This window comes from Cervus canadensis, chromosome 1 (genome assembly GCF_019320065.1).
Source record: "Cervus canadensis isolate Bull #8, Minnesota chromosome 1, ASM1932006v1, whole genome shotgun sequence".
NCBI classification, from domain to species: Eukaryota; Metazoa; Chordata; class Mammalia; order Artiodactyla; family Cervidae; genus Cervus; species Cervus canadensis.
Genome location: NC_057386.1, coordinates 49,485,160 through 49,504,237, shown reverse-complemented (window position 1 = coordinate 49,504,237; position 19,078 = coordinate 49,485,160). Strand labels below are relative to the sequence as shown.

The 19,078-nt window shown below is 38.3% G+C and overlaps 2 protein-coding genes across 4 annotated transcripts in view; one reads left to right on the top strand and one right to left on the bottom strand.

The window, feature by feature from the left end:
- CLTC (clathrin heavy chain) overlaps window positions 1-19,078 on the top strand; it is a 66,484-nt gene that overhangs the window by 732 nt on the left and 46,674 nt on the right. The window lies entirely within an intron of this gene.
- On the bottom strand, window positions 13,995-14,359 carry LOC122450359 (60S ribosomal protein L37-like). The gene has a single exon (XM_043482661.1). The coding sequence runs from the start codon at window positions 14,344-14,346 to the stop codon at window positions 14,053-14,055; it is 294 nt and encodes a 97-aa protein (XP_043338596.1). The 5' UTR covers window positions 14,347-14,359; the 3' UTR covers window positions 13,995-14,052.

The window sequence follows — 19,078 nt, the reverse complement described above, 5'->3', positions numbered from 1 at the left end:
GGAGTTGTACGGTGGTGGTGATCTCCCGCGTTTCTTCCGGAGCAGGAATTCTCTTCTCCTAAGCCAGCGCAGGGCTGTCACTTCTCATTGCTCTCTCTCTTTACCCTTTTCCCCCATCGTGCCTGCACCTAGGAGTTGTGGCGCGGGTGGGTTGGGGAGGAGCAAGCTTTTTTCCTTCCTCCCTCTGCGCCTCTCAGAGGGAAAGGCACCTTCCCCGGGGGTGGGGGAACGACAGCAGCTCCTCTCTTGTCTTGCCCAAGGCAATAGGAACAGGGAAGGTCACTGAAGGAAAAGGAGGAGGATAGAATGGGGGAATGTATTTATCAGGGTGGTGTCAATTTCAGAGTGCGTTGCGGGGGTGGGGATCAAGGTTCCTAGGGGGACTCGCCTTTTTTCACTTTCTTGATTTCTCTGCGAATGGTGCAGCTTTGATCCCCTCTGTGGTTCTAGAAAACAGAAAGGAGTTGTCCAGAGGTGATCGTGGGGTCTGCCGGAGGTTAGCAGGTAGTTGGCTTGGCGTGAGTACCTCCCTCAGGATTGCAAGGAATTGAATGAACCCTGGGGATACAGCACACTTGCCCTGAGATATGCAGGGTTATTTGGTCTGTAATTGGCTGCCTTTAGTAGGTTCTAGAGTTCTTCCCCATGGTGCAGTATCCTGTAGGCAGCAGACTGTCTTATCTGGCAGCTTGCCCATGGCGGGCCCAGGCAGGTGATCATTGGAGGACTTGACTGAATTAAGTCGTCTTTTGAGCTTCTGATTTTCCTGGTTCACCAATCCTTGTTTTACTTAGGCTGAAATAAATTTATTCATAAAGTATGTTTTCTTTCCAGTTACATCCTTAAAGAGTCCTGCCTCCCCTCAGTCATTTGAAGGACTAATTCGTAATGACAAGAGATGCCAGTGGTTTGACATGACACTAACACTAGTGATCTACTAGACACTTTACCATGAAATGCTATTTATTTTCTGCCATTGTTATAACGTATATAAAGGCTTCTTGCTATTAGATTTAATAGTCTGGCTGTCAACATAATTTCGTTTTTTACAGGTTATCACCTTTGCTTGCATCAGCAAGACTTCTTTTCCTTTGTCTTGAAATATAATGAGTAATCTTTACTCAAAAAAATGAGTTAAGTAATGTACTTTTGTTCAGTCATTTTTGGTTTTCATAACTCATGCAATGCAATAGAACACTATTTGACAGAAGGTCAAGAAACATTAAGTGACAGAATGGACCCAGAAATTATTGTTCATGCTCCATCAAAATTTTTGTTGCTGTGGTTACTACTGTTGAATGTGAAGGGTTAGGAAAATAATGTTTTTGAGTATGAAGGGAAAACACACCCTTGTCCTCACACTGAACTGCTTCTGGAAAATAATCTTCCTGCAGACAAAAGTATGTAAAATCATACACAAGAAAAGCAGTTAACAATTGCTGTTTGCTTTACAAAACAGAGGTATATCCCACTAGTAAATCTTGTTTCTTGACTAGTGGTAGTTTGAGCAATAGTTTTTTCTTTTCTATTAATGAAGAAACAAGATTATTGAATAACTCCAAAGGTTGTACTCCAACCTTGTCACTAATTGAAGACACATTTAATATAGGTCTCCTTTCTAAGTGGTTCATAGTTTTTGCAAATACTTGAGTGAAGCCATCTTCTCAACTACTTTGAAGAGTTGAGTGTAAAGTAGCTATGCAAATACACTTAAAGAATTCAGTCTTTCAATTTCTGGAGTAGTATATATAGCCCATGCCTAAGCTTAAGCTTGCTATGGTGATTATATACTCTAGCTGAAAATGATTAATTGTTCAGAGCCCCAATCACCAGCCTCTTTTAGAATAATATAATTCCTGACTTTTCATTTTTATTCATTCCCTTTATAAAAATTAATAAGGATTATTTTAATTGGCATCTTAGGTCTTTGACCTCTGAGCCTCTGCCAGTTTGCAAAATCTTTCTGAAACAATAATTGGGAACAAAAATTGAGGAACTTGAGTGTAGCATTAACCTGTGAAAGTGTCAAAGGGTGAACTTGAAATGAATTTATACTAACTACTTGGACCAACCGAAGGGTCTGTCATCAAGGGCTTAGAACTACATCAAATGAACATTAATATTTTAAGTTACAAAGTTTTTTTTTTTTTTTCTTTTTTAAGATGTTTAGGCCGATAGCAGTGAACAGATGAGTGTCTATTTGAACAAGATTTTGTTAGAATTGCAGGTTCTGAAAAAAATCCTAGGCTGTGTATAGAGTTGTCTGCAATCATCATTTCTTAGCTCATTTAGTATCTTTATGCTGATTGACACATTCTGCTGTATTCCCAGGTTCTTTGGGTCTGAATTAAAAATCTCCCAAACCTGTTCTTTTCCCTTTGATCCATAAATGCAGGCATGGAATGTGTTGTGAATTCAGTGGTGGGGGTTCTTGATAATGGTTATTTTGATTTGCAAAGAGAAAGCAGTGCTGAGTTACTGGGGTATGTCATATGCTTAACTCTACCACCTGGAAGAGTCATACTGCCTAGAATTATGTGGCAGTCTACTCTAGGCCACGTTTAAGGTGTATCAGGTTTTTCCGTATTTTCCTAATGGTCAATTTACTCAGCTTGTAAAGGGGTGTGGCTAATTCTAGGGAATGTGCTTTCACTCTGTTTAGGAAATAATTTAAGACATAAAATGCTATGTGTGTAGAATCACAGTCTTTTTCATTTTGGTGTGGAGTGAAGTACATGATTTCAAGAACCTTAACCTATATAATATTTGAATTATATTTAACAAGATGTTTTCCTGTCATGGTTACTGTGTGGCTTTAACTTTTTGAAAGCTACTCTCCAATGGAACTTTCTTCCATGATGAAAATTTATACTAGCTACAAAGGCATATTGAGCACTTGAAATGTTACTATTATGTCTGAGGGACTAAATTTTTACTTCTTTTCAGTTAGTGTAAATGTCAGTAGCTACGTGAAGCTATTAACGAGGACATTGGACTGCACAATTGCAGGCAATACTGATGTGCTTCGTAAGAGTGAAGATTTATTTGGTCACCCATATTTATATGTCTGGAACATTTAAAATTATTTATTTACTTTACTGCTTTGAGTCTTCGTTGTAGAATGCAGGCTTAGTTGCCCTGCAGCATGTGGGATCTTGGTTCCTGGGCCAGGGGTTGAACCCATGTCCCCTGCATTGGAAGGCGGATTCTTAACTACTAGTCTCTCAGGGAAGTCCCTTGGACATTGTGTTAGCTAACGCTTATTAATACAGAGTGTTGGTTGAATACTGTCTCTTTTGGGAAGTGGTGATGATGGACAGTGACTAGTGAATGGAAGGAGCAGCACTTGTAAGAGTCTGTTGTGTCCTATGAATGTAGTGGGTGCTTCCATGTCTTCCCTTAATATCTTAAACAGCTGGAGAGAGACTTAAACTCGTGCCCAAAGGAATACTGCAGAGTGAGATTTAAATCTAGGTCTTCTGACACTAAATATTTCAAAGAAAAACAATGATTGGCGTTGAGATGAGAAGTTATGCAGTATCCTGGTGTGCCTTTTTTTTTCTGTTGGACTTTGGTCTGAGAAGTGATTTCTCTACTGATTTAATGTGTGGTTAATGATGTGGTGTAGTAGACAGAGCAGGGGTTTGGAGGGTGTTGAGATCAGTGCCATCCAATAGAAAAATACAAGCCATATCTGATTTTCCAGTGGCCATATTAAAAGTAAAAAACAGGTAAAATTAATTTTAATGTTTTGTTTAACTCAGTGGACCCCAAGTGTTATTATTTCAATGTGTAATCAGTATAAATCTTTCAGGTGAGATACTTTTTATTCCTTTTTTGGGGGTACTGAATTTTCAAAATCTGATAGGTGTTTTATACTTCGAGCACATCTCAGCATTCATAAAGTTATAGTTGGAAAAACAGGTTTGCATATATAGGTTGTTCCAAACATAAGTTTGTCATAATTGACTTGATTATCTGTTACTGTTTAATTTTAATTAACTTAATATTGAAAATAAATTCAGTCACAGTGACCACATTTCAGGTGCTCAGAACTGCATGTGGCTTGTGGAATATGGCTGGAGTATTAGAGAAGCAGGTTAAGACTCGCCTTTTGCTCCTTTTTCTCTGTAGAATAGGTGTACTACCTCACAGAGTTATCGTGAAGGTCTGTCATGTATGTGAAAGTCCTTGGTGTATCACTGGAAGGTATTCATTGTCAGCTGTATAATTTCTGTCCAGTCTATTCTATTCAGACACCTCTCAGCCAGTGACACATATTTGTAGACTTAATACCTAGATTTTTGTGGTTTATAAATATTTGGTACTCAACCTGAAATTTGAATATTTACTATACATCAACAGTTACCTTACACTAAGGACAAAGTGGTGAACAGAACTGACTGCAGCTTGCATTGACTAGTTCGCAGAGGCTGTCCACATGTAATTGTAACCATGGTTGTTACTGAATGTTTGATACAGTGCAGGGTTTAATACAAATAGTAGTAGGACACAAAATTGATTCTGCTCTGAAACTACCCAAAAGAAAGAAGTTTGTACATTAATCATTTATTGTATCCCGTGAGTGCTCACATGTGCCATTGGTACATCTTTCATTAGTGTCCCTTGGTCAGATAGATGAGACTCCTAATAAACCACATCTGATAAAATGCCCACCTGGAATGCCAGTCAGGCCTTTGTTGGTGTTGTTTATTTGTCCTTATATAAAATGATAGTGCAGAAATGTGTGTTTGCTTAGATAGGAAATGAGATCTTAGTCCTTCATATTAGAAAGAGGCTATTTTTAAAAATTTATTTACATAGCTGTGCTTAAGCTACTTCATAAAATCAAATTGTAAGCCATAGCAAAGTTTAGAGCTCTAGATGTCTCCTCCCCACCCACCCCCCACTTCTTGGCCAAGCGCCTGAGGCTAATGCTCTTAACTATGGGGGGGTGGCAGGAGGCCTGGATCTGAATGTATTCTGCAAAATCCATCTGTCAGACTTAGATTTTTGTCCCTTCTTTTGTTTTACAAAAGACGTAATTTAAGATAGTTTATTCTGTTTTAGAGGGTGTAACAATTCATCAAATCTTAATTGTCCTGAAATCTACAAGATCAAAAATGGACCATTAGAGTTATTTGAACACCTATGGTGTGTCAGGAACTCTGCTAAATATTTTACCTTTATGATCTCATTTGATGAGCAAGAACATCCCTTCAGGTAGGTAGGGTTAGCCTTATTTTGCTGATGGGGAAAATAGAAGTTCATAGCAGTTAACCTATAGAGTCGCACACAGTGAGTGGGAGCTTAGACTTTAATATTTGCTCTTTCATTGTGGCATGTTGCCTCACTTGGTGACTGATATGTATGCTTTGTATTTGTGCTGCGGTGGTCTTTGTATACATTCTACTATTCTACTAGTAGGTTGTTTTTAGGTCAGTAGTTTTTATATTAAGAGAAAAGTAGGGGCCAGGTGAACCAACATCTGATTTTCTGTGCCTTTAAACAGTTATTTAGCTGAGGTTTTTAAAGGACCTTATCCAGGTTCCTGGTAAAAAGTTGTGCAGAATGATTGGGATCAGGTTAACTTGTAATATCCAAGAATTATCCATATCCCTTTCATAAGGCTGAACTTCTCAAATTTCTCTTTCTTTCCTTAATGACTGGAGAGTGAATGTGTTCCAGTCTGAAGCCACTTGTGAAAGCAGGAAACTTCTGCTTTACTATATTATTCATGTTTTTGTGTTTATTCTAGTGTAAAACTGGAGTGGAACTCAAGGAAGACTGCTGTGCTTGGGGAGGGGGGCGGGGAACATGGGAGTAGAGCACGCTCGTTCAGGTTGAGTAGCATAACCGGAGATGGGAAAGGGGTTAGAGATTCGTAGGATTGGGCTCCGGACGCAGAATATTAATTTTATTTATTTAATTTTATAAAAATTATAAAAAATTTATAAAAATTAATTTTATTAATTTATTAATTACTGCCAGTAATATTAATACTTCCTGTTCTGAATCATTGGGTAAGTAAGGGCTTTTCTTTAAGTTCTGAAGTACAGCAGATTTTATTATTTATTTATTTATGGTCGTGCCTTGAAGCATGTGGGATCTTTAGTTCCCCTACCTGTAAAAAAAGCTGAGCACCAAAGAATTGATGCTTTTGAACTGTGGTGTTGGAGAAGACTCTTGAGAGTCCCTTGGACTGCAGGGAGATCCAACCAGTCCATCTTAAAGGAAATCAGTCCTGAGTATTCGTTGGAAGGACTGATGCTGAAGCTGAAACTTCAGTACTTTGGCTACCTGATGCGAAGAACTGACTCACTGGAAAAGACCCTGATGCTGGGAAAGATTGAAGGCAGGAGGAGAAGGGGACGATAGAAGATGAGATGGTTGGATGGCATCACCGACTCAATGGACATGAATTTGAGTAAACTCTTGGAGTTGATGATGGGGAAGCCTGGCATGCTGCCGTCCATGGGGGTTGCAAACATGGAGTCGGACACGGCTGAGTGACTGAACTGAACCTGTGCAGGGATCAAACCTATGCCTCCTGCAGTGGAAGCTTGGATCTTAACCACCGGACTGGCATGGAAGTCCCCTGAAGTACAGCAGATTTTAAAGCCTGTTTTTGAAAGAGTAGGAACTGGGTCCATTGAAACCATTTTGTCACATTAAAATTTTTTAATTATGCAATATACCATTGTGGAAAATGCCTCAGATGTTTAATCCAAGCTCTGTCTTATTAGCTTTCCTCAACTTCCTCATTTATTAAATAATTAAAATAATACTTTTTGGCAGTTGTTAAGTTAGACTATAGTATGTGTTTGTATTTATATCATCATGCTTAGCCCATACAGATACTCAAATATTCATCCTTAGCCCTATGCTGGAGGGCCTCTTCATCCAGTAGAGCTGAACATATATGCTATGTGAGAGGGGAAAAAATGCCCATTTAGTGAGTTATTGAAGCCAGGCTCTTGGAGTTATACCAGACTCTCCTCCTCCTCCTTGTTTTCATCCAGTCCATTTCTGAAATAGGGAAGGAAGAATTCGAGGTCCTGGGGGTTGCAGTTTTTAATGACCCTTGAAATCATGTGAAATGAAAAATGAGAATTGGATTGAAAGTTGCTTTCATCTATTTCTGACCAACTGCTTATCAGAAAGAGGGCTTAAAAATGACTATTGTGGACAGAGGGAGGCAAAAGACTATCCATGTATGCTCAGCTTGACAAACTGACTTTGGGTAGATCTCATTATTTGAAAGATTAATAATTAGGGAAGACAACTGGTAGGCAGAAGATGGTTTACAAAATCCATCTCTTTCCCAGTTCCCTATAATATTTTACATTCTCTCCTACTGAACTGTGCAAATCTATGGCAGGTTTCTTTTTTAAACCATAAAATATTCCTCTGGAAAGAGTTTCCTTACATAAACAGTCTTACCAAGTACTCATATTACTGAGTCCTTTCACAGTTGCTTCTGTTTGAATTGAATATTACAACACCATTCAGTGAAGGCTACCATGGACTTGAAATCAGCTGCATTGGTAAGAGGTAACACCTAATAATTATTCTTCTCTGTATTGCCTCACAATTAAAACTGTCTGATGTTGTAAGCAAACATTTTAAATACTGCTTGAAAACCAGTCCATTAGGGAGATGTTTCTGGAGATTATAATCCAAAAAGAAGTATAAAACAACTCCTGATACATAAAAAGAAATTAGAGGCATGTTATATAAATTTCCCATGATTGCACCATAATGAATTTTTTAAAAGCACTGTGATGGAATGGAGATGACTTTTCTACTGCTAATGAAGACTCTGTTGTGTGACACATGGGTTTGAAGAGTTTAGATGGTTTCTGAAATGTGAAGAGTAGAAAGTCATTTCCAAGTTACTTTATACTTTTAAATGTCTATAAACTTAAAGTCAAATGACTACTTGAATTATATATTAAGCACATCTAAAGTTAAAATTAACCATTTTAAAACGAACAATATAATGGTATTTAGTATGTTCACAGTATTTTGTAGCTGATCACCTGTATCTAGTTCCAAAGTGTTTCATTAAACTGAAAGGAAACCTCATATCCATTAAGCTGTCTCCTTCCTCCCATCCCCCAAAACCATTAATATGCTTTGTCTCTGAATTTATCTATAAATGGAATCATACAGTCTGTGATCTTGTGTGTCTAACCTCCTTTGCTCAGCATACTGTTTGAGGTTTAGCCGTGTAGTATGTATTAGTTTAAGTACTTCATTCTTTTATGGCTGAATAATACTCCTTTGAATGGATATACCACATTTTATTTTTCCTGTCATCAACTGATGAACATGTGTTCTTTCTACCTGTTGACTGTTGTGAATAGTGCTACTATGAACATTAATGTACAAGTTTTTGTTTGAATACCTATATTTAGTTGTTTTGAATATATACTGAGGAGTGGAATTGTTCGGTCATATGGTAACTCAGCAGTGTGGGAGACTGGGGTTTGATCCCTGAATCGGGAAGATCCCCTGGAGAAGGAAATGGCAACCCACCCCAGTATTCCTGCCTGGAGAATTCCATGGACAGAGGAGCCTGGAGGGCTACAGTCCATGGGGTCAGAAAGAGTCAGGCATGACCGAGTGACTGACACTGTGACACTGTGATAAACTCTGTGTTTTAACTTTTTGAGGGGCCACCCAGCTTTTTCACAGCAGCTACACCATTTTACATCCCCATCAGCCACGTATGAGGGTTCCAGTATTTCCACATTCTCTCCAACAGTTATCAAAAGCTTTTTTGGATGACCAGGGAATAGTCTGCTTGGGAAAATGAATACCCTGTTTAGTGTTTTTATTTCTGTGTGTTCTCTTCCAATCTTTGTAGTTCTGCCCTCCATTAAATTGTGTGTTCTGCTTTAGATTGCATTTCCATTTTTTCTGAGATACTACCTGTAACCATCACCTGGAACCAGTCTTTGGTAGCATTCAGTTATTTTGTGCCAGCTAAATGGCATTTATACAGGAAAGGGCAAAACCCTGGGCAGTCAGATATATCTGCAAGATTTGGGGTATAAAAATTTCCCTGTATTTCCCTGCAGCTTGATTAGAATTAATATGTGATATTTCATCAAATTATTGGGTTATTTTAAAGAATGAGTCACATATAAGGTTTGAAATTTTCCAGTTAGCTGGCTACAAGTAGGAAAAATTCTTTGAATCTCCTGATAGTTTACCAAAGCTAGTAGCCTTACAGTTCCTGTCTGCAACTATGGTTCCTTCCTGAAAATATCACTTAAACAGTTTGGCATGAGTGACCAGAGTTAAAAAAAAAAAAACAACTCCTGAGAATGATTGCTTCAGAGATTTATATGGAGTAGAAACAATTGTATATGTTAAGTATGGAGTCCACAAGGGCATTTTTATTTGTTGCTTAAAATGTGTGAAGTACATAGAAAACACTGGCTGCTATACTGTTGATGAAAGAACTAGAGGAATGCTGCGTTTTCAGCATTTTTAAAATTTCCTATAGAAAACAGCAATTGCGGTTTTTGACGTTGTGCTAGTTTCCTGGAAAGGCTCAGCAGTTAACTACTGTCAGCATTTTCTTCACTGTGATTAATGGCGGTGAAGGTAGAGGATGTTTGGAGCTTTTAAAGGAAGTCATGCTGAGTGAAATCCTTGGGTAGGAAGTTAACCAGATCTTCAAGCACTTAAAACTATCAGTATTGGGTGACATCCAAGTATCAACAGGACTAAAATTGTTGACTTCTTTCCTCTGTAGCAGTGAAGTAAATAAAGACTTATTAAGTCTTTATCAAGATACAAGATTCAGGGACTTCCTTCTCTGTCTCGTGGTTAAGAGTGCGCTTCCCCTGCAGGGGGTGAGGGTTCCATTCTTGGTGGGGGAACTAGAATCCTGCAAGCCACATGGTGCACCTCCCCCTCCCCCAAAAAGCTGCATGATTCACTTACAGAAAATGTAACTGAAGTAGGACTATACCGGAGAGCAGGCACAAAAACTGCCTTGTCTGAAATACAGTATCTGTGCGTGTTTCCTTTACATTCTATTAAGATGAAACAAGGAGGAAGGAACCGGAAAGTGTAAAGCCAAGCACTAATTGTGAAACATAATCCATAATAATGCTGTCATAAACACAAAATTTAATATATTTTGATCTTCAGCTGATTCAGCTGATAAATGAGTTGTGTTCTGAGCTTACTAGTCATTCATTAGGAAGCAGACTCCCCGGGTGTGCTTATAAAGAAGCCTGTTTCCAGTGAATGTTCCTGTCTGATCAAATGTAGGAAGTGCTGGTTGAAATTAGTAGACACAAAGCACATTTGTCATTCTTTAAATTGTATGACATTTGTAGGCATAGACACAGTTGTGATTGATTGCTTAGACGGACGTTGTGCTGATGGAGAGTGTCATTTTTAGCTAGTCAAAGAATTGGACGTGGAAAAAGTAGTCTGGTTTTAGTTGGTTGAATTGTCTTATGGCAGAATTTTCTGCCCTTTTTAATACATGTATACTATTGGATTAAATATAGACATAGTCCATTTGGTTCCTTTAACAACGTTTTCATAGTTAGATCACTAATGTATTCTAATAGATGCTGACTCATCGTCAGTGGATTTCCTGATTTCCTTGATACGTGAAGAATTTCCAAGCTTTCTTTAGTGACAAGAATTTTGAAAAAAAGTGATTCCCACATTGGCCCTCGCTATGTAATGTTAGTAGCATGACATCAGAGCTAATCTGTTTTAGAATCGTTTGTCATGATACCATGGTCCCAGAGTTAAATAGCTGTAAAAGGATAGACATCTCTAAAACAAATGTGCCCCCATGCCATTCTAAGAGCTTGTGTGCTTAGTCTCTCAGTCGTGTCTGACTCTTGGCGACCCCATGGACTGTGGCCCGCCAGGCTTCTCTGTTCATGGGGATTCTCCAGGCAAGAATACTGGATAGGTTGCCATGCCCCCCTTGAGGAGATCTTCCCAACCCAGGGATCAAACCCACGTCTCCCGCATTGCACGTGGATTCTTCACCGTCTGAGCCACCAGGGAAGCTCTAAGAGCTTCCCATTTATTAAATTGCTTAAATAAACCTTTTATACGGCACCTAATCATGCCTTGCTCCCCCTCATACAGGGATAGACGCTTTCTCTTTTCTGTTTGCCACGTGGACAGTTAAATCAAGTATAGTTTCAAAACCAAGACTGGAAAATCAAAGCTTAAAGTGTTAAAAACTGGTGAGCATTTAACTTGGATTTCTGAATCTAATATTGCTGAAGTTAAAAAATTTGACCACATTTCTTTGATATTAATACAGTCTCTTTCAGAGTCAACATTTTTTAAATTGAGGATTCATCTTACAGTTGTACTCTTCTTTCCCCAAAAGCTTTTTGACATTGATGAGCATCTTAAAAATTGAGGCAGTGGTAGTTTTATCAGGCACAGAGATGGGCTTATCTTTTCCCCTGTTCTCTGAAGAAATTACATCAGTCCCTTTTAACCTGGGCCTTAGTTATTTGAATGTTTAGTGCTTTCTTAAAAGGCACCCAGAGTGAGGTGGTCTCTTCCTTGGACTTGTGGTAGCTTTGAACTTTGTAGACTTTTTCCGCTTAAGCCTCCTGCAGCTACCTGGACTCTGAGCCCTGCAAGTTGTAATTTTTTTCCTGCTTCTCCTTGTCTTGTCTGCAATCCTTATCTAGGGTGAGTGTGTCTTTTTGCCAGCTGTCCTTTATATTTTGCCAGATTTTAATTTAAAAGAAGTTCTCCCTTTCTCCTTGTTGGACTCGCAAGAAAAACTTCTGAAAACAGTGCTCTGCAGTAGAACTGTGCAATAATGGAAATATTCTACATTGTGTGCTTTCCACTATGGTAGTCACATGTGGCAGTTGAGTGCTTGAAATGAGATCAGTGTGACTGAGAAACTGAATTTTAAATTTTATTTACTAAGCAAAAGTAAATGGCTACATGTGGCCATATTGGACAGTGTAGCAAACCTCTCGGTTCTGATTGGGCAGATGTTATTCAGCTCCTTCACAGAGCAAAATCAAACCAGATGAATGGTTTGATTTTCATCTCTGCCTTTTGAAGTTATGGTCTTCCTTCCTGCCCTGCAGGTAAACTGTCCCAATAAAGTCTAATCCTTATAGCTTCAATTTAATTTTCAAGTTCTGTAATCTATAAGAGCATAGATTCATCCCTCTTTTAAAGCTTCAAAAAATAATAAATTTGCATATTTTCGTAATACTGGTAAGAGCATATACCCAAGTCATCTAGATTTTTAATGCTATTTTGCTGTATTTGTTTTAATTAAACATTTTTTAAAATTTAGGCTATTACAATGTTTCATAAATATTCCAGTATGCATGCATCTTTAGAAAATAAAAGCTTTTTATAATCATGGTATCATTATAGTATCCTAATAGTTAACAATTCCTCAGTGTTCTGAAAACCAATCCATATTCAGATTTCCCTTATTGTCCCTAAATGTTTGGTTCGTTTAAAGCAGGATCCATGCAAGATCTGTATGTTGCCTTCAGTTATGACTCTTGTAAAAAACATTCTAATTCTTACAGAGTTTGAGATTTACAGAAAAGTCGAAGAATGGTACAAAGATTCTTTGCACACTTTACCCAGATTTGTCAGTTCTTGGTTTTTTTTGTTACATTTGATTTATCCTCTCTCAGTACATTTTTTTTTTAACTGAACTGTTTGAAAGTGGTTTGTAGATATGATGCCTCTTGCCACTACATACTCCAGTGTGTGTTTAATAAGAATGACCAAATGGTCTTATACAGCCATGCTGCAGTGATTGAGGTGAAGAATTTGACAGACTACTGTTATCTCAGGCTCAGTTCAGATTTCATCAGTTGTTCCAGTAATGTTCTTTGTAAGAAAATTCAGGATTATGAATGAGTTGTCCTGTCTCTTTAAAAGAATACAGGTCATTTTTTTGTGGCATGTTCCTCAGTTTGCGTTTGTCTGATGTGTCTTCATGGTTGAATTCAGGTTGTATAGTTTGGCCGGAATACTACAGGAGTGATGTGTTCTTTGTAATGCTTCACATTGGGAAGCACATGCTATCGTTTTGACTCATTGCTAGTTATGTTAACTTTTGTCACAACCCTTTGATGAGGGTTGGGCCTAACAGTTTTCTTCACCATGTATCTCCTTTTCCCTTTGTAATAAGTGTTTTGTGGGGAGGTATTTTGAGACACTGCAAATACTTGTTGTTCCTCAAAATTTCATCTGTTTTTGTATCCATTGATGATTTTTGTCTGAATCAATTATTGTGTTGATTGCAAAAGACTGACTTTTAAAGAATTCCATCAGTCTTTTACCATTTTTAAGTTAGCTTTCTTTTGCAAGGAACAACTTCTCCTTTTTTGTTTATATTAGTGCAGAATCCTGGGTTTCATAAGTCCTTTAATCTGTAGTTATCCTGAAAAGTAATTAGCCATATATAATTAGTAAAGGAATGTTGTCCTTTTGTGTAAGAATATTTGAGCCTTTAGAACTGAGAGGCAGAAATGGCAGAGACTTTCATTCTTTAAGAAAGTTTTTTTATTTGAGGAGCTACAGTTTACTTGGGTAAATGGATCTGAAATAGTGGGGCATGGGCAGGTTAGGAAAAATTGGGAAATTTTGGTTTTGGAAATGTTTTGGGGGTTGGGGGCAGTGTGTGCGTGTCTCTCTGAACCAGATAGCTTCAACTCTTTGGCACACTAAGGGAGGAAGACTGTTCCTGCTTTCCACTTCACCTGTTTCTTAGCCTTGAGGTCTTTAGGGTAAAGAGAGTTATTGCTCCTGACCTTATGCCTTCTGTTTGCATTAGCTTCCCTGGCTTGCTCCCTAAACAAAGGTTTAGGAGACATATTTACCAGGTTTGCTAGAAAGCCTTAGTAGTACTGTTCCATGGTGCTCTTAAAAATAAGAATTGAAATAAAATTGGGGTTACTTGGCATGGATATGTTACATGATTCCATGTTACGTGATTTTTTTTTTTTTTTTTTAAAGCCAGAACATTTATTGCGCGACTAATTGTTGAAATCCTTAGGATGAACTGGATGCTGCAACAACCGCTTGCTTGGGTTTAGGTGTTGTTCCTTCACAGAATCCATGCCTGAATCTGCGGTATACAATTTTTAGGTGCCTCATTCGACCAGTCCTGGTGGTATTAAGTCTTTTAGCTTTAGCACTCCAATTATACTTTCTCTTTCGCTTGGCAGGGTAGCCACACTTGCCACAGGTCGACTTCTGAAGGTGATAGGCCTTAGAGCCACAGCGGCGGCACAGCGAGTGCGTCTTATTCCGACGCTTTCCAAACGGTGACATTCCCTTCGTCATCTTGCTTCTGCCGCCGAGACCAAAGAGTGTTCTGTGATTTTGAAGATTCTGGTCTCTGCCTGACTTTTAGTTCGGTAAATTAAAGAGCAAAATTGGACATTTTAAAGAGTAATTTCCTTTTCTCAAAAGAAAAAACAAACATGCAGTGTCTAGTTAAGCATGGAGAGACTAGTAATCTTTTTATCAGTAGTTCAGAGAAATTCACACCCAGAGTCTTAGCCAACTTCTAGCACAGCTGAATTAAACAGATAAAATGCAAATTCAAAAAAAGCTAATCTTGAGCTGGCCAGAGTACTCATGTGTTATATGTACTAGTAGTGTCTATTGAGGCTTTACTATGTTCTGAAAGCACTTCAATTAAATCCTCACAATTGTGGGAAATGTACTATGATCTCAGATGTTTCAGATGAAGAAATGATAGATATACAGAGATAACTGATTTACCTTTGGTCATTTATGTGGCAAAACTAGGGCTAAACCCAGACATTTTGGCTCCTATGATGAATCCACAGAACTGATTCTGGATGGCATTTGTAGTTTATAATCAGAGTTATACATTTGTACAGTAATTGTCTATTTGAATGAAGAACCTTCTGTGTTCTCTGGATTGTGGGGAATCTGAAATTTTTTTTTTCACTACAAAACTAAGAATGCAGTGTCTTTTTTCCCCTTGGTGTGTTAATCCAAATTGGGGGGAGAGGGGAGAAGGAAAAGGAAACAGGTCTGTGTCATCTGTAAAATATAATCCAGGGCATCCAGAGTGTTGGGTGTGCTGATTAACAGTAAATCTGTTTACAGTCAACCCTCCTCTCCGTGTCTGTGGTTTCCCACACTTATAAAGGACTTAACCAGCATCTGTGGGTTTTTGATGTCTGCCAGGGCACCTGGAACCAGTCCCCAGTGGGTAGCCAGGGATGGATGACTACTTATTTTTTAGAATCTGAACTAGATTTAAATGTCAAGTCTTAAACAGTAGTGCCACTTACAGACTAGTATGCAGAATCTAGCCTGGAAACTAAACAAATGGCAAAGTTTGGGTGGCTTTCTTCAAAAGGGAGCGATGGATAGTTGTGTGCTTTTGTGCATGTACCATTAGTGGTTTGTTTTTTTTCCTAAGGGAGACTAGTGTTTCTTTTTAAGGGAAACTGGAGGAATATATATATGTATATATATTTTTTTCCATCTGTGCATAGGATGTCTAAGATGGAAAAGTGTCCCTAATTGCTGGCGGGAGAGAGGTATTACTGGAAACATGGAGTGAGTGACTTTTAATAGTAGTTATACCCTTTTGTATAGGATGAATGGTCATATGCATGTCACAACTATTCAAAAAGAAAGCAATCCATTTTCTTGGACTGAAGGGTATTGACTCCATATCCTTATTTTATAAATAATTATAAAATAATAAAAATTATTTGAAGTTTAAAAAAGATACTTTATTATAGAAACTTCCAAATATATCCCAAAATAGAATATTCCCAACTTCAACAGTTGAGAGTCCCTTGGACACTAAAGAGATCAAACCAGTCAATCCTGAAGGAAATGAACCCTGAATGTTCATTGGAAGGACTGAAGCTGAGGCTCTAATAGAGTTAAGCCACCTGATGGGAAGAGCTGACTCATCGGAAAAAACCCTGATTCTGGGAAAGATTGGGGGGCAGAAGGAGAAAGGGGTGACAGAAGACATGATGGTTGGATGGCATCACTGACTCAGTGGACGGGAGTTTGAGCAAACTCCAGGAGATAGTGAAGGACAAAAGGGAAGCCTGGCATGCTACAGTCCATGGGGTCGCAGAGAGTCCAGCACAGCTTAGCGAATGAACAACAAACAACTTCAAAAGTGGCAATATTTTGCCAGTTGAGAGGATTAAAAAATGTGGACAGAGTTTGAGTATTATTTTGTATTCTCTGAAAACAGCTGCAAGTATGGAGACGCTTAATATTAATATGTTCTCTGAATTTATTAATGATTTGTTCCACAGTCTGTGATTCAGTTTCTGTGGTATATATATATACCATTAGACCTTTATAACTGACGAGAATATTTTATGGCTAGTATATGGTGTTTTGAAAATGAAACCTGTTTAAAAACATTATAGTGTTTTGGGTTTTGCTTTTTGTCTGCACTGTGCAGTTTGTGGGACCCTAGTTTCCTGACCAGGGATCAAACCTGGGCTTGCAGCAGTGGAAGTGTGGAGCCCTAGCCATTGGACCGCCAGGAATTCCCTTCATTGTATTTTAAAGTTTTAATCTATACAGATATTATTAGACACAGATATGTAGTATGATAACCCTTTTATGTGACCCCATTGTGAGAGTGCATCTAACCCAGAATTGCTTTGGGATGTTTTTCTTTTTAATATGCCCTTGGAAAATATGGGAAGAATGGGTGAGTGTTCTGGGTATTCTCACTGAGAAGTATCAGCAGTAAGGAAAAATTCTTACTGACCTTATTTGAAGAGAAGGGAGAAAAAGTAACTTTAAAAAAAATAAATTTATTTTCATTGGAGGCTAATTACTTTACAATATTGTAGTGGTTTTGCCATGCATTGATACGAATCCGCCACAGGTGTACGTGTGTTCCCCATCCTGAACCCCCCTCCCAAATAACTTTCTGTTACCTGATTGGAATAGGTCACTTATCCTAACAACTGGGAGAGGTTTTTTAGGAAGGAGCAGTTTCCTGTTTAGTTGTGTAAATGGGCATTACTTAAGTATGCTTCTTAAAACGTTTAAATGTGTAGATTGGTGAGGATTTGCCACCTACTTCTTATTTAATTTTGTTTTTTTTTTTAAATAAAGTGTAAATCTTTCATATGGAGTACATTCTTGATAGAGAAGGTTAAAAAATAAATATACACAGCTTTCTTGGTAGAATGTGTTTAATGAGAAAAAAAAGTAAAAGTACTACATAGATTGAGAAGTATCAGGAACTGCCCCCACTTTGCACCAAATCTTTGCTTTTTCTGCAAATAAAACAGTTCTGAGGCTGAAGGTCTCTGCTGGCTTTTGAAGACATTTCTTGCTGCATTTATCTGGAGATCTGGTAGAGAATAAAAAACACGTGTTTCTTGACTTACCATTTTCCCTCTTTATTATCTCATAGTGTTTTCTTAACAATTGTCTTCTACCTAACTTTTATGTGGACAGATAAAAAGGAATCTCTTAGAATCATTTAGTTCAATGTGTTTGTGGTTTGCATCCTTGTTATAATTTTACTGTTTGACTAGCACTGTTTTATTTTTACTTTCTCAGACACTGTAGGATTTAAGCTATGACAGCTGAGACTCAAAAAATTGCCTTTGGTGAATGCTTGGTAGTAACTTAGAAGCCTAGAATTCTTTGAAAGAGTAGTTTAGAAGATAACTTGTTGCTTATGTATATGGTTCTGGGAGCTCTAGGATCTACTGAAATATTTTTTTAATTGGTGGAAAGGTAACTCTCAAACTTGAGCCTGAGGACTGGTCTACTCTGAGATAAAGATGTATCCACCTCTTAGGAAATTAGACAGCCTGGTTTGCACAAGTCCTCCCTTAACCCCCACCACAAGTTCCCTTCATGGATTGTTGAGGACCACTTCTTTTTATCTTCCTCCATTAGTTCTGAAACTGAATGTCACTAAAAGTTAGGAAGAAATGAAAATTGGTAATTCATAAAGTTTTGTTGTAACCAAACTCACTTGTAAGTTACGTATCTCACAGCTTGTATACTTGCCTTGTGCTACAGCATATACTTGAGCTTGTACAACTAGTTAATCTTCCACTTTATTACCATGTTTGTGTTAATAGTTAGACAATTGCTTGGTTCCTTACCCTAGTATTCAGTGACAAAGTTACTGTAACTTTACTTTATCACTGTACCTGCAGTCATTGAGGTGTAAGAGGGAAGTGAAGGTACAATGTAGTCTCTTAATCTTACGTTGTATTCTTTTGAGATCCTGGACTGGTTATAGTTAAGCTCTATTAGCAGAAGAGTTTGACAAAATAATTTGTGTAAAAGACAGTTACCTTTAGGGTTTCCCAGGTGGCTCAGCAGTAAAGAATCCACCTGCCAATGAAAGAGACATGGGTTCAATCCCTGGGTCAGGAAGATCCCCTGGAGTAGGAAAGGGCAGCCCACTCCAGTATCTTGCCTGGATTCCATGGACAGAGGAGGAGCCTGGTGGGCTGCACTCCGTGGGGTCGCACAGAGTTGGACAGGACTGAGTGAGCATGCATGTACAGTTACCTTGGCTCAGCTGGTCCAGAAGAGAGTAGTGACAGTGATTTTTCTTTTCCCATGCTTTTAAATTTTTGTATTTTGTTCTGTGTGAATTTGTTACCTGTTGGAGGAAAAAAATAAAACCTTTAGGCTGGTGAAAGCTAAGAACGCCTTCAGGTAGCCTTTGAGTGGTCGTCTATTATACTACATTTAGTCACCTAGAGAAATGACCCATTCTGATAGAAATCTCCTTCTCCTCTTCTTCTCACTTACATATTTAACTAGTTTTCAAAGACGTGTCATCTTTAGATCTTGTATATTTGCTTAGCAAATTAATAGCTTCTGTGTCCACAAAGCAAGTCTGCTTCCATTGTTTTCCTTAAGTAGTTTCCATTCAGTAGACTCCATTCAGGACTCTTCCCAGGGCACTTGTAGCTTACCAGCCTAGCCCATACTTGCGTCTGTGATCGATCTTCTCCAAAAGCCTTTCATGCATAATCTCTGTTCCCAGTGCTACAGGAGCACTTAGAAT